This window comes from Anolis sagrei, chromosome 6 (assembly GCF_037176765.1).
Source record: "Anolis sagrei isolate rAnoSag1 chromosome 6, rAnoSag1.mat, whole genome shotgun sequence".
Taxonomy (NCBI): Eukaryota; Metazoa; Chordata; class Lepidosauria; order Squamata; family Dactyloidae; genus Anolis; species Anolis sagrei.
This window is the reverse complement of record NC_090026.1, coordinates 3,430,098-3,445,097: the sequence shown is the minus strand read 5'-3', so window position 1 is coordinate 3,445,097 and position 15,000 is coordinate 3,430,098. Positions and strand designations below refer to the sequence as shown.

The following is a 15,000-nucleotide window of genomic DNA, read 5'->3' as shown; positions in this document are numbered from 1 at the left end:
CCTTCCCTCAATTTTTGTTCCTTTCTTTCCTCCCTCCCTTTCTTTCCTTCCCTCCCTCTTCTCTCTTTCTATCCTTGTTTCTTTCCTTCCTTCCCTCCTTCTCGCTCATCTACTTACTTACTTCCTTTCCTCCCTCCTTTCTTTTCTTCTCTCCTTTCCCCTTCCTTCCTTCCTTCCTTCCTTCCTTCCTTCCTTCCTTCCTTCCTTCCTTCCTCTTCCTCCTCCTCTCCCCTCTTTCTTTCCTTCCTTCCTTCTTTCCTCCCCTCCTTCTTTCTCCCTATCCCTTTTTCCTTTCCAAAGGGCTCTGGGTGGGCTCTACACAGACCTCTCTGGCCTCCCTTTGAAAGATATCTTTCACTTCTAGTCCTTCCTGGGCTTGGAGACGGAGAGGGTTACAGGAAGCCCAAGTGACAGCTGCATTTCCTAACTATTATTAGCCCAAACATCCCTCCATCCTGGCAGGGGACCTTCCTGCATGACTCTTTCTATCTCTCTCTCTGGGCAGAACATTCTGACTTGGGGTGCATGTACACCAGGCATGGTCAAACTGGGTCCCTCCAGGTGTTTTGGACTTCAACTCCCACAATTCCTGGCCTCAGGCCCTTTCCTTTTTCCCCTCAGCCGCTTAAGCGGCTGAGGGGAAAAAGGAAAGGGCCTGAGGCCAGGAATTGTGGGAGTTGAAGTCCAAAACACCCGGAAGGGCCCAAGTTTGACCATACCTGTAGATACACCTTTGCATTTTGTTGCTTCTTTCTGTGTGCTCTGTTTCCTTTTCAGAATGAAAAAGACGAAAAACTGACTGTAAAAGTCTACCTGAATTTGGTAAGTAACAAAATCACAATCAAAACGGCAACGAGAATGCTCTGAACACAAGGTGCATCTATACTGAAGAATGAATGCAATTTGACACCACTTGTGGGATTTGTAGTTCTGTGAGATGGGGGTTGAGAAGGCCAAATACCTTGTCAAACTACTACTCCCGGGTTTCCATAGTATTTAGCCAAGTCAATTAAAATACATTCATTCTACAGTGTAGACATAGACATAGTCAGCCCTCCGTATCCGCGGATTCAGTACCTCTTCAGAATTCCCGAAAACAAACGTCGCCGTTTTATATAAAGGGCAATACCATTGACATTGTTTGCCATATGTGTTGGAAACCACCCTGAATACCTCCGGGGAGTTTATAAATAAATTGTTGTTGTTGTTATGTACAATAGGACTGGAGCATCTACAGATCTCCTTATCCACTAGTGCACTGGAACTAAACCCTAGTGGATACCGAGGGTCCATTGTCATTCATATTTTTGTCCCTTTTTCTCTTTCCAGCCATTCAGCCCCTGTTTGCAAAAGCAGAATTGAACATGGGGTGCATGTACACTTCAGTTTGGCACCACTTCCATGCCATGGAATTGTGGGATTTGTAGTTGGTGAGAACCCCCAGCCCTCTTGGGCATAGAAGGCGAATAAAGATCTTGTCAAACTGCAACTCCTTTGATTCCATAGTATTTAGCCAAGTAAATTAAAATGCATTCATTCTACAAGGTAGACATAGACATAGTCAGCCCTCCGTATCCGCGGATTCAGTACCTCTTAAGAATTTCCGAAAGCAAACTTCGCCATTTTATATAAAGGGCAATGCCATTGACATTGAATGTTTGCCATATGTGTTGGAAACCACCTTGAGTCCCTCCATAGTATTTAGCCAAGTCAATTAAAATGCATTCATTCTACAATGCAGACATAGTCATAGTCAGCCCTCCGTATCCACAGATTCAGTACTTCTTAAGAATTCCCGAAAGCAAATGCCATTGACATTGAATATTTGCCATATGTGTTGGAAACCACCCTGAGTCCCTCCGGGGAGTTTATAAATAAATTGTGGTTGTTGTTGTTGTATACAATGGGACCAGAGCATCTACAGATCTCCTTATCTACTAGTGTACTGGAACTAAACCCCAGTGGATATCGAGGATCTGTTGTCATTCATATTTTTTCATCCCTTCTTCTCTTTCCAACCATTCAGCCCCTGTTTGCAAAGCAGAATTGAACATGGGGTGCATCTACACTTCAGTTTGGCACCACTTCCATGCCATGGAATTGTGGGATTTGTAGTTTGGTGAGAACCCCAGCACTCTTGGGTAGAGAAGGTGAAAAAAGACCTTGTCAAACTACAACTCCTATGATTCCATAGTATTTAGCCAAGTCAATTAAAATGCATTCATTCTACAATGTAGACATAGCCATAGTCAGCCCTCCGTATCCGCGGATTCAGTACCCCTTGAGAATTGCTAAAAGCAAATGCCATTGATATTGAATGTTTGCCGTATGTGTTGGAAACCACCCTGAGTCCCTCTGGGGAGTTTATAAATAAATTGTTGTTGTGTTGTTGTTGTTGTTGTTGTTGTTGTTGTTGTTGTTGTTGTATACAATGGGACCTGAGCATCTACAGATCTCCTTATCCACTAGTGCACTGGAACTAAACCCTAGTGGATACCGAGGGTCTGTTGTCATTCATATTTTTCGTCCCTTTTTCTCTTTCCAACCATTCAGTCCCTGTTTGCAAAAGCAGAATTGAACATGGGGTGCATCTACACTTCAGTTCTTTTTCTCTTTCCAACCATTCAGTCCCTGTTTGCAAAAGCAGAATTGAACATGGGGTGCATCTACACTTCAGTTTGGCACCACTTCTATTCCATGGAATTGTGGGATTTGTAGTTTGGTGAGACCCCCCAGCCCTCTTGGGCAGAGAAGGCCAAAGACCTTGTCAAAGTACAACTCCCAGGTTTCCATAGTATTTAGCCAAGTCAATTAAAATGCATTCATTCTACAATGCAGACATAGCCATAGTCAGCCCTCCGTATCCGCGGATTCAGTACCCCTTAAGAATTCCCGAAAGCAAACCTCACCGTTTTATATAAAGGGCAATACCATTGACATTGAATGTTTGCCATATGTGTTGGAAACCACCCTGGGTCCCTCTGGGGAGATAGAGTAGTCTATAAATATAGTGTTGTTGTTGTTGTTGTTGTATACAATGGGACCTGAGCATCTACATAGAATCATAGAGTTGGAAGAGACCTCATGGGCCATCCAGTCCAACCCTATTCTGCCAAGAAACAGGAAAATTGCATTTGAAGCACCCCTGACAGATGGCCATCCAGCCTCTGTTTAAAAGCTTCCAAAGAAGGAGTCTCCACCACACTCCTGGGCAGAGAGTTCCACCGCTGAATGGCTCTCACAGTCAGGAAGTTCTTCCTCATGTTCAGGTGGAATCTCCTTTCAACAGATCTCCATATATACTGGTGTACTGGAACTAAAACCCAGTGGATACTGAAGGTCCGTTATCATTCTTTTTCCCCTCCGTTTTCTCTTTCCAACCTTTTCCTTTCTCTCTACAAATAACAGGAATGGATCGATTATCGCTTCACCTGGGATCCCAAGGATTTCAAAGGGATCACCTCTGTACCCATTTTTTCCAGTGATGTCTGGCTTCCAGATATAGTCCTGATGAACAAGTGAGTCTCCCTTAAGGACCGCTGGTTTGTTCTGGTTTGAAAGTGTTGTTTCCTGTTTAATTGTGCAGCCCTTACTTGGAAAGTGGTTGCTCTACTCCAGAAACTTTTTGTGGCCGTAACTATGTTGAATCGGTCAAGACTTGATGAGATTTTCATTGAAAAGCAATAGCCAAATTTATTTTATTTATTTACAATATTTATATTGCGCCCTTCTCACCCCACAGGGGACTCATGGTGGATTACAATGTACATATACATGACAAATATTAAATGCCATAGACACACAACATGTATAGACAGACACACAGAGGCTATTTAACATTCCAGCTTCATGAGAGTATTCTGGCCACCGGGGGAGCTGTCGCTTCACCTTCCATTTGTGACACTGGTGGAGTACTTCCTCATTCTTTTGCATGCTTGCTGGAGATTTTATGGTGTCGTAGATTAGTTAAATTAGCCTCCCCGCATAAGCGGTACCTAAATTTCCTTCTTGACAGATGCAACTGTCTTTCAGGCTGCAAAGGTCGACAGCAAGCTACACAAATGGTCGGAAGCTCACTCCGACCCAGGCTGGCTTCGACCTGGTGGGGCGGATTACAATGTACATATACATGGCAAACATTCAATGCCATAGACACGCAACATATATAGACACACACACAGAGGCTATTTAACATTTCAGCTTCATGAGGGTATTCTGGCCACCAGGGGAGCTGTTGCTTCACTTTCCATTTGTGACACTGATGGAGTACTTCCTCATTCTTTTGCATGCTTGCTGGGGATTTTATGGTGTCGTAGATTAGTTAAATTAGTCTCCCCGCATAAGCGGTACCTAAATTTAGGCTGCAAAGGTCAACAGCAAGCTACACAAATGGTTGGAAGCTCACTCCGACCTGGGCTAGCTTCGACCCGGTACTGCAGGATCAGGATGATGTCCCTCCTGCAAAAACAAACCCTAACTTTTCCCATGTTTTTATGATAGAACCAATTAGGAAATGGCATTTATAACCCAGGAACAAAAATCACATGCGATATATTGTATATGACTATGTAATTGTGACTCTCGTTCCTAGAAGGTTGCAGAGTTAAGGGGGAACCTGAGGGTCAACTAGTCCACTCCAATGAATGCCTGGGTTCCTTACAATCTGATTAAGGGTTCCTGCTTGGAAGACTACACTTCCCATCATCGTTGTTTGGCTCCATGGCACCATGTCTTTCGATCCTCTTTCTTCTTCTTTCCAGTTACGACGGTGTCTTTGAAATCGCTCTCCCAGTAAACGTCCTGGTGAGCCATGATGGGAGGGTGCAATGGCAACCCCCTGCTCTCTATCAGACCAGCTGCAGCATCCAGGTGAGGGCAGAACACGGTCATGGATTCGAAGGGTGGTTATTATTATTTGAAACACAACAAAATTAGTCCACAGCAAACAAGGTCACTCTGCTGGCTGTTGTATTGGGTCACACGTCAGATACTTTCCAAGTGTCTAGGACTGTGTGATGTATTGGCAAATATTGGCAAATAATGCGTGCAGATGGCCTTTTGCAGTTGCAGATGGTACTTTTGTCAGCGTCGATTGTGTTTAAGTGCAGGCCAAGGTCTTTAGGCACTGCACCCAGTGTGCTGATCACCACTGGGACCACCCGTACTGGCTTGTGCCAGAGCCTTTGCATTTCGATCTTTAAATCCTCATATCATGTCAGCTTTTCCAGTTGTTTCTCTGCAATCCTGTTGTCATCTGGGACTGTGACATTGACAATCCATACTTTGTTTTCTAACACGATCATGAGACGAGGAGTCTTGTACTCCAAAACTCTGTCTGTCTGAATCCGGAAGTCCCAGAGGAGTTTGGCGTGTTCATTCTCTGTAACTTTTTCCGGCTTGTGATCCCACCAGTTCTTTGTCACAAGCAGATGGTGTTTGTGGCACAAATTCCAATGAATCATCCGAGCAAGGGTGTTGTGCCTCTGCTTGGAGTCTGTCTGCGCGACCTTCTTGCAGTAGCTGAGGATGGGATCTATTGTTTCATCTGCTTCCTTGCAGAGTCTACACTTGGGATCTGTTGCTGACTTTTCAGTTCTGACTTTGATGGCATTGGTTGCAATGGATTGTTCTTGGGCTGCCAGAATCAGGCCCTCTGTCTCCTTTTTCAAAGGATATTATTATTGTATTGTCGAAGGCTTTCGTGGCCGGAATCACTGGGTTGTTGTAGGTTTTTTCGTGCTATATGGCCATGGTTTAGAGGCATTCTCTCCTGACATTTTGCCTGCATCTATGGCAAGCATCCTCAGAGGTAGTGAGGTCTGTTGGAACTAGGAAAAAGGGTTTATATATCTGTGGAATTCTGCTGGATCTAGGTGTGAATGTTTCAACTGACCACCTTGATTAGCATTCACACCTAGCTCCAGCAGACAAGAGTCCTTTGCTATGATGACGTAGGAATGACTTAATTGTATGTTGTCACATGTTCTTTGTTTACTTGATTCTGAAAACTATAAAAGGCAGTCAGCCCCTTGATCGGGTGCTCTGGTGCTTTTAGGAGGGAACTCTTCACCAGGTCTCAGCTGGAAATAAAGTCGTACTTTTCTTATCTCCAGAAAGGATGTCTCTTGGTATTATCTCTCCTTTCCTCAAAACCTATTCCCTGCCATTTCATTTACAGTAAGACACCCCTCTCATGTACACAAGGTATACGTTCCCTGCTAGGTCACAGAGATGATGGAAGACAGAAAGATTAAAACACACACAACACCCCTGCTAGGTAGACACGTGAATCAATCCTCTAACCTCCTCCTCCTCCAGCTTATCAGTGGGACAGACTGTCTCAAAGGCCATGCTTGCCAGGCAGACTCTCATTTTTTGCCATCTAAATTCCACATCAGTGCCAGTCCAAGGACAAGCTCCATGTCCCCAATTCCTCCAGATGCACTGCTTTGGCATGGTCAGGGATGCTGGGCGTTGCAGTCCATTGCATTCCGTTGCATTCTTTGGCCTCTTTCCTTTGGGCAGGTGACCTACTTCCCCTTCGACTGGCAAAACTGCACCCTGGTCTTCCGCTCCTTCAGCTACGACTCCTCGGAGATCTCCCTCCTGCACCCGCTCAACAAGGACAGGAAGGAGCTCAAGGAGATCATCCTCCATGAAAACACCTTCATTGGTGAGATGGGCAGCCCAGGGGACCATGCAAAAGCCAACTTGGACAGGCAAAAGCCAACTTGGGCCCTCCAGGTGTTTTGGACTTCAACTCTCCACAATTCCTAACAGCCGGTAGGCTGTTAGGAATTGTGGGAGTTGAAGTCCAAAACACCTGGAGGGCCCAAGTTGGCCCATGTCTGGACTACAGAGTTGGGAGGACCCTAGAGGGCATCCAGTCTGACCTCCGCCTTCTTTCCTCTCTGCAGACAACGGTCAGTGGGAGATCCGGCACCGCCCTTCGCGCAAGAACACCCTCCCCAGGGACCCCCTTTACGAGGACATCACCTTCTACCTCATCATCCGCCGCAAGCCCCTCTTCTACCTCATCAACGTCATCATCCCTTGCATCCTGATCACCATCCTGGCCATCTTCGTCTTCTACCTCCCTCCTGAAGCCGGTGGGTGAGCCGAAAACCCCAAAGTCTTGGGGTCAATGTCAGACTTTCCTCGCAGTCCCCCAAATTCAACCCATATTAAGATACTCCTGCGGGAAAGATAAAGCAGGGTATAAATAATAATAATAATAATAATCATCATCATCATCATCATCATCATTATTATTATTATTATTATTATTATTATTATTATATAAATAAAAATGTAATGTTCGTTTGTGGGATTAACAGAACTCAAAAACCCCTGGACGATTTGGCACCAAATTTGGACACAAGACACCTAACAACCCAATGTATGTCCTTCACTCAAAAAAATTGATTTTGTCACTTGGGAGTTGTAGTTGCTGGGATTTATAGTTCACCTACAATCAAAGAGCATTCTGAACCCCACCAACAATGGAATCGAACCAAACTTGGCACACAGGACTCCCATGACCAACAGAAACAGTAGAAGGGTTTAGTTTTGTTTCTTTGTTTTTTTGTCGTGTCAGGAGCGACTTGAGAAACTGCAAGTCGCTCCTAGTGTGAGAGAATTGGCCGTCTGCAAGGACGTTGCCCAGGGGACGCCCGGATGATTTGATGTTTTTATTATCCTTGTGGGAGGCTTCTCTCATGTCCCCGCATGAGGAGCTGGAGCTGATAGAGGAAGCTCATCCACCTCTCCCCAGATTTGAACCTGTCGGTCTTCAGTCCTGCTGGCACAGGGGTTTAACCCACTGCGCCACCGGGGGCTCCTGAAGGGTTTAGTGAACATTGACCTTGAGTTTGGGAGTTGTAGTTCACCTACATGCAGAGAACACTGTGGACTCAAACAATGATGGATCTGGACCGAACTTGGCACAAATATTCCATATGCCCAAATATGAACACAGATGGGGTTTGGGGGAAATACACCTTGACATTTGGGAGTTGTAGTTACTGGTTCACCTACAACCAAAGAGCATTCTGAATCCCACCAGCGATAGAATTGGGGCAAACTTCCCACACAGAACCCCCATGACCAACAGAAAATACTTAAGGCCATCGAGTCCAACTCCCTTCACCAGGGCAAGAAAACGTAAACAAAGCCCTCCTGACAAAGAGCCATCCAGCCATAGAGAGAGAGAGAGAGATATGATTCACAGAGAGAGAGAGATATAGTATCTTAGATTTGAAAGGGATCCCTAAAAAAGGACAATGATATGTTGCATATTCCAGGGTAGGCAAACCAGACACTCTCCACATCAACACTGACAAAGAAACAACAAGAAATACTGTCTACCCACAAGCAGAAAGAAATTACATATATTAGAAACCAATACTTTCTCATTACTGTGTTTTCCAGATCAACAGACTGGGCCACAGCAACACGTGGCAGGGGACAGCTAGTCTATGTATCTATCTAGCTATGATCTACGTATCTATGTATATACTAGCTGTGCCCTGCCACGCGTTGCTGTGGCCTATAGTAAAACTTATCAAAGTTGAGGTAGATATCTGGACTATTATGAAAGAGAGGTACCTACCTATTCCTTCCCCCTTTTCCTCCCCCTTTCTCTCCTTTCTTCCTTCTCTACCTCTTTCTTTCTTTCCTTCTTTCACTACTTGGTTTCATCCTTCTCTCTTTCCTTCATTCCCTCCCCCTTTCTTCCTTTGCCTTTCTTCCCTCCCTGTTTGCTTCCTTCTTTCACTTTTTATTTATTTTTATTTTACCACCATCATAACAATAACAATAATGCAATGCATTGCCTCCGGGACCTGACACCTCTCCCATTCCCCCTCAAAGGGTCTCAGAGGAAGAATAGCATAATAATAATAATAATAATAGAAATAACAACCTTTACCCACCACGTGTTGCTGTGGCCAATCTTCCCTCTTTCTCTCCTTCTTTCCCTCCTTCCTTCCCTCCCATCTTTCCTTCTCCTCTTCTTTCTCTATCTCTTTCCTTCCTTCCCCCTTTTTCTTTCTTTTCTGCTGTCTCTCTTTTCTTTCCTTCCATCTTTCCTTTTCTTTCCTTTTCTTCTTCCTTCTTTCTCTAACTTTCCTTCCTTCCCCCTTTTTCTTTACCTCCCTTTCTCTTTCTTCCTTCTTTCCTTCCTTCCTGTCTTTCCTAGATTTTGACAGGGCGGGAAGGGGCGGGGTGGGGTTTGGAGGGGGCGTGAAGTAAAAGGAGGTAAGATTGGGGTGGGGGAGTGATGGAGCGTGGGGTTGTGTGTGTGTGTGCAGCGGCGGGGGGAGTGATGGAGCGTGGGGTTGTGTGTGTGTGTGCGGCGGTGGGGGGGGAGTGATGGAGCGTGGGGTTGTGTGTGTGTGTGCGGCGGCGGGGGGAGTGGGGTTGCGTGTGTGCGTGCGGTGGCGGGGGGAGTGATGGAGCGTGGGGTTGCGTGTGTGTGTGCGGCGGCGGGGGGAGTGGGGTTGCGTGTGTGCGTGCGGCAGCGGGGGAAGTGATGGAGTGTGGGGTTGCGTGTGTGTGTGCAGCGGCAGGGGGAGTGGGGTTGTGTGTGTGTGTGCGGCGGCGGGGGGAGTGATGGAGTGTGGGGTTGTGTGTGTGTGTGCGGCAGGCGTGTGTGTTTGTGCGGGAAGCGGCGCAGCGGGGCTTGGAGTGGGCATGGTTTCCGCAGAGGGAACGTTGGCCGGAAGGGCATGTGCGCGCGCCAGGGAACTTGCGGCTGGGCGCCAATGCGCATGCTCAGTTGTTTTGCCGTTTTGTGAGTGTGTTGTTGTGTTGTTTTTCATTTTGAGTAATATGTTTGTACCTTGTGGGTTGTGTTATGAGCATGGGAATTTTGGCTAAGTTTCGTTGGGGTTTTTTTGAGTTTTGTTGTTTTGCCGTTTTGAGTGTGTTGTTGTGTTGTTTTTCATTTTGAGTAATATGTTTGTACCTTGTGGGTTGTGTTATGAGCATGGGAATTTTGGCTAAGTTTCGTTGGGGTTTTTTTGAGTTTTGTTGTTTTGCCGTTTTGAGTGTGTTGTTGTGTTGTTTTTCATTTTGAGTAATATGTTTGTACCTTGTGGGTTGTGTTATGAGCATGGGAATTTTGGTTAAGTTTTGTTGGGGGATTTTTGAGTTTTGTTGTTTTGCCGTTTTGTGAGTGTGTTGTTGTGTTGTTTTTCATTTTGAATAGATATGTTTGTACCTTGTGGGTTGTGTTATGGGCATGGGAATTTTGGTTAAGTTTCGTTGGGGGATTTTTGAGTTTTGTTGTTTTGCCGTTTTGAGTGTGTTGTTGTGTTGTTTTTCATTTTGAGTAATATGTTTGTACCTTGTGGGTTGTGTTATGAGCATGGGAATTTTGGTTAAGTTTCGTTGGGGGATTTTTGAGTTTTGTTGTTTTGCCGTTTTGTGAGTGTGTTGTTGTGTTGTTTTTCATTTTGAGTAGATATGTTTGTACCTTGTGGGTTGTGTTATGGGCATGGGAATTTTGGTTAAGTTTCATTGGGGGATTTTTGAGTTTTGTTGTTTTGCCGTTTTGTGAGTGTGTTGTTGTGTTGTTTTTCATTTTGAGTAGATATGTTTGTACCTTGTGGGTTGTGTTATGGGCATGGGAATTTTGGTTAAGTTTCGTTGGGGGTTTTTTGAGTTTTGTTTCCTCGTTGGATGCCCCTAACAAATTTATATATATAGATGTATCCATCTATCTATGTATCTATCTATGTACCTATCTATGTATCTATCTATCTATCTATCTATCTATCTATCTATCAAGTTGTGTATCAGTCTATCTATCTATCTATCTATCTATCTATCTATCTATCCATCCATCTATTCATCATCATCCTGTAGCACATAGTTTTCCACTGAATCCCGTATCAAGTCTCAAACCATTCACCCTAGTCTGTGTCAGCCACAAAAATGAAGTTTCTGGAGTAGAACAACTATTTTCACAGTAAGGGCTGCACAATTAAACAAACCAGGAACAGAAAAGTTTTCCATTTTTGTTACGTAGTGTCATATTTAAGATTCGGCCTCCCTTGCAAAGATTCTCAATGGGAAACGATATTTTCTGCCTCTTTTTGGGAGGGGAATGGACTTCTTCTCCACAGGAAACTCGTTTTTGGGGCAGTAACACTGCCCCCCAAAAGGCCAAGCCCTCCGATTTTGACCCAGCCTTGTGTCCTGCAGGCGAGAAGATCACCCTCTCCATCTTTTGCCTCCTGACACTGACTGTGTTCCTGCTGCTGCTGGCCGACAAGGTGCCCGAGACCTCCCTGGCCGTCCCCATCATCATCAAGTACCTGATGTTCACCATGACCCTGGTCACCTTCTCCGTCATCCTCAGCGTCGTGGACCTCAACCTCCACCACCGCTCCCCCAGCACCCATGAGATGCCCGACTGGGTCCGGCAGGTAGAGTGGCCTATGCAGGTGGGAGGTAGAGCAGCCTACACAGGTGGGAGGTAGGGTGGCCTGCACAGATGAGAGTTGGGTGGCCTGCACAGGTAGGAGGTAGAGTGGCCTGCACAGGTGGGAAGTAGAGTGGCCTACATGGGTGGGAAGTAGAGTGACCTGCACAGGTGGGAGCTAGGGTGGCCTGCACAGGTAGGAGGTAGGGTGGCCTGTACAGGTAGGAGGTAGGGTGGCCTGTACAGGTGGGAGGTAGAGTAGCCTGCACAGGTGGGAGGTGGGGTGGCCTACACAGATGGAAGGTAGAGCGGCCTACACAGGTGGGAGGTAGAGCGGCCTGCACAGGTGGGAAGTAGAGTGGCCTGCACAGGTGGGCAGTAGAGTGGCCTGCACAGGTGGGAGGTAGAGTGGCCTACACAGGTGGGAAGTAGAGTGGCCTACACGGGTGGGCAGTAGAGTGGCCTACACAGGTGGGAGGTGGGGTGGCCTACACAGATGGAAGGTAGAGCGGCCTACACAGGTGGGAAGTAGAGTGGCCTGCACAGGTGGGAAGTAGAGTGGCCTGCACAGGTGGGCAGTAGAGTGGCCTGCACAGGTGGGAAGTAGAGTGGCCTACACGGGTGGGCAGTAGAGTGGCCTACACAGGTGGGAGGTGGAGTGGCCTACACAGGTGGGAGGTGGAGTAGCCTACACAGGTGGGATGTAGAGTGGCCTGCACAGGTGGGAAGTAGAGTGGCCTGCACAGGTGGGAGGTAGAGTGGCCTACACAGGTGGGAAGTAGAATGGCCTACACAGGTGGAACGTAGGGTGGCCTGCACAGGTGGGAGGTAGAGTGGCCTGCACAGGTGGTAGGCAGAGTGTCCTAATCAGATGGAAGGTAGGGTGGCCTACACAGGTGAGAGGTAGGGAGGTAGAGTGGCCTACACAGGTGGGAAGTAAAGTGGCCTACACAGGTGGGAGACCTATACGGAGGGCTTCTGGAAGATCACATAGCACCAAACACAGAGAGCCTCCAAATTTCTTCAAAGAGGTTTGGTGAATCCTAAAGTTGGGAGGGACCCCCAAAGGCCATCCAGTCCAACCCCCCTGCTGCATGGCACAGAAAGACACAATCGAAACCCTTCCAGCTGATGGCCATTTATTTATTTACTTACTTACTGCATTTGTATACTGCCTTTCTCAGCCAGAGGCAACTCAAGACGATTCACAGTCAGCCATCCCCCCTCTTTGTAAAAACCATCCTGATGGATAATTATAATAAATATTTGCATATATTTTACTAATCTACGAACAAATGAAATTAACTTTGAAGATAAACTTTAAGATAGGTCCATAGTTGGCTGCCATCATAGTTGGCCAAAGCGGAAGAGAGCTTCTCGGTGGAGCCACCCGTGATGGGTCTTGCTCCAAAAGGTCTCCCTTCATCTTCTCCTTCTCCCTTAGATCTTTATCCACAAGCTTCCTCCCTATTTGGGGTTGCGGCGCCCCAAACCGGAGCCCGTTGTGAAGCCCCCTCCTCTGCCCCCAAAGCAAGAGTTTACCGTGAAAACCAACCGCCGAACGGACGAGTATTTCATCCGCACCCCTGCCTACGAGTTCCCCAAACCCAACAGGTGAGATCCTGATTTTCTGGGCAGGGGGGCAGAAGTCATCACAGACAGACAGACAGACAGTATATGTATGGGTGTGTGTGTGTGTGTATATAATTTATATGTGTGTGGTGTGTATGTATATATCTAATATGTATATGTGGGGTGTGTGTATATAATATGTGTGTGGTGTTTGTGTATATATTTATGTTATTTATATGTGTGGTGTCTCTGTGTATGTGAGTATATATAATGCATATGTGTGGTGCATATAGATACACACATGTTATCTATACACACACATATATATGATGTGTGGTGTGTGTGTATAGATAACATGTGTGTATCTATATATTATGTATATATGTGGTGTGGATGTATATGTGTGTGTGTGTATATATATATATAATTTGTATGTGTGGTGTATGTGTTTATCTATATATTATGTATATATGTGGTGTATGTGTTTTTTAATATAAATATATAAAATGTATATATGTCGTGTGTGTGTTTATATGTATATAGATATTTATCATGTATATGTGTGGTATATATATATCATGTATATGTGTGTTCTATAGATTGATAGATAGATAGATAGATAGATAGATAGATAGATAGATAGATAGATATGTGGTGTGCGTGTATATGTATATGTATGTGTGTGTGTGTGTGTGTGTGTATATATATATAATTTGTATATGTGGTGTATGTGTTTATCTATATATTATGTATATATGTGGTGTATGTGTTTTATATATATATATATATAATGTATATATGTTGTGTGTATGTATATATTTATATATAGATATTGTATACATGTGGTGTATATCATGTATATGTGTGGTATATATATATATATCATGTATATGTGTGTTCTATAGATAGATAGATAGATAGATAGATATGTGGCATGCATGTATATGTATGTGTGGGTGTGTGTGTATATATATATATATATTATTTGTATGTGTGGTGTATGTATTTATCTATATATTATGTATATATGTGGTGTATGTGTTTTAAATATATATATATAATGTATATATGTTGTGTGTATGTTTATATATATATAGATATTGTATATGTGTGGTGTATATCATGTATATGTGTGGTATATATATCATGTATATATGTGTTCTATAGCTAGCTAGCTAGCTAGCTAGATAGATAGATAGATAGATATGTGGTGTGCGTGTATATGTATGTGTGTGTGTGTATATATATATATTATTTGTATGTGTGGTGTATGTGTTTATCTATACATTATGTATATATGTGGTGTATATATATATATAATGTACATATGTGGTGTGTATGTTTATATGTATATATAGATATTGTATATATGTGTTGTTTATCATGTATATGTGAGATATATATAATAATGTATATGTGTGTTCTATAGATAGATAGATAGAGAGAGAGAGACAGACAGACAGACAGACAGACAGATAGTATATGTGGTGTTTGTGTGTAATGCATGTAAATGGATGGAAGAAGGAAGGTTACGGTAGGAATATGGGCTTGGAATCCAGGTCTGGGAAAGCAGATATCCATCTACACTGTAGAACCAATGCAGTTTGGCTCCACTTGAACTGCCATGGCTCAATGCACTGCAACCCTAGGAGATGTAGTTTATCCTTATGTTCCAAAGAGTGCAAACGACAACTCCCAGGATTCCATAGCACTGAGCCATGGAAACCAAACTGCACCAACTCTGCCATGTAGATATCTCCTTGAGGCAGGAAGAACGTGGTTCTTGTTCTTTTGGACTCTCTCTCCTCTGCTTCACCCTCCCAAGGTTCCAGCTGGAGGCCTTCTCTACCGACATGAAAAAATTCATTGAGGGTCCCAGCAGCCACAGCGTCACCCTCCCTCCGGACCTGAAGTCGGCCATGAATGCGGTTCTGTACATCGCGGAGCAGCTCCAGGAGGAGGAGGACCACGACACGGTGAGTCTGGTGGTCTACACTGAG

At 44.8% G+C, this 15,000-nt stretch overlaps 1 protein-coding gene across 2 annotated transcripts in view; it reads left to right on the top strand.

The window, feature by feature from the left end:
• The window catches only part of CHRNB1 (cholinergic receptor nicotinic beta 1 subunit), a 20,167-nt gene that overhangs the window by 3,064 nt on the left and 2,103 nt on the right, over window positions 1–15,000 (top strand). For both annotated transcript variants that reach the window (XM_060779907.2, XM_067469679.1), the window contains exons 3-10: window positions 778–822; window positions 3,409–3,518; window positions 4,761–4,869; window positions 6,526–6,673; window positions 6,918–7,109; window positions 11,209–11,432; window positions 12,873–13,042; window positions 14,826–14,976. In XM_060779907.2, the coding sequence (XP_060635890.2) occupies window positions 778–822; window positions 3,409–3,518; window positions 4,761–4,869; window positions 6,526–6,673; window positions 6,918–7,109; window positions 11,209–11,432; window positions 12,873–13,042; window positions 14,826–14,976 (1,149 nt within the window). The remainder of the gene's footprint in view (window positions 1–777; window positions 823–3,408; window positions 3,519–4,760; window positions 4,870–6,525; window positions 6,674–6,917; window positions 7,110–11,208; window positions 11,433–12,872; window positions 13,043–14,825; window positions 14,977–15,000) is intronic.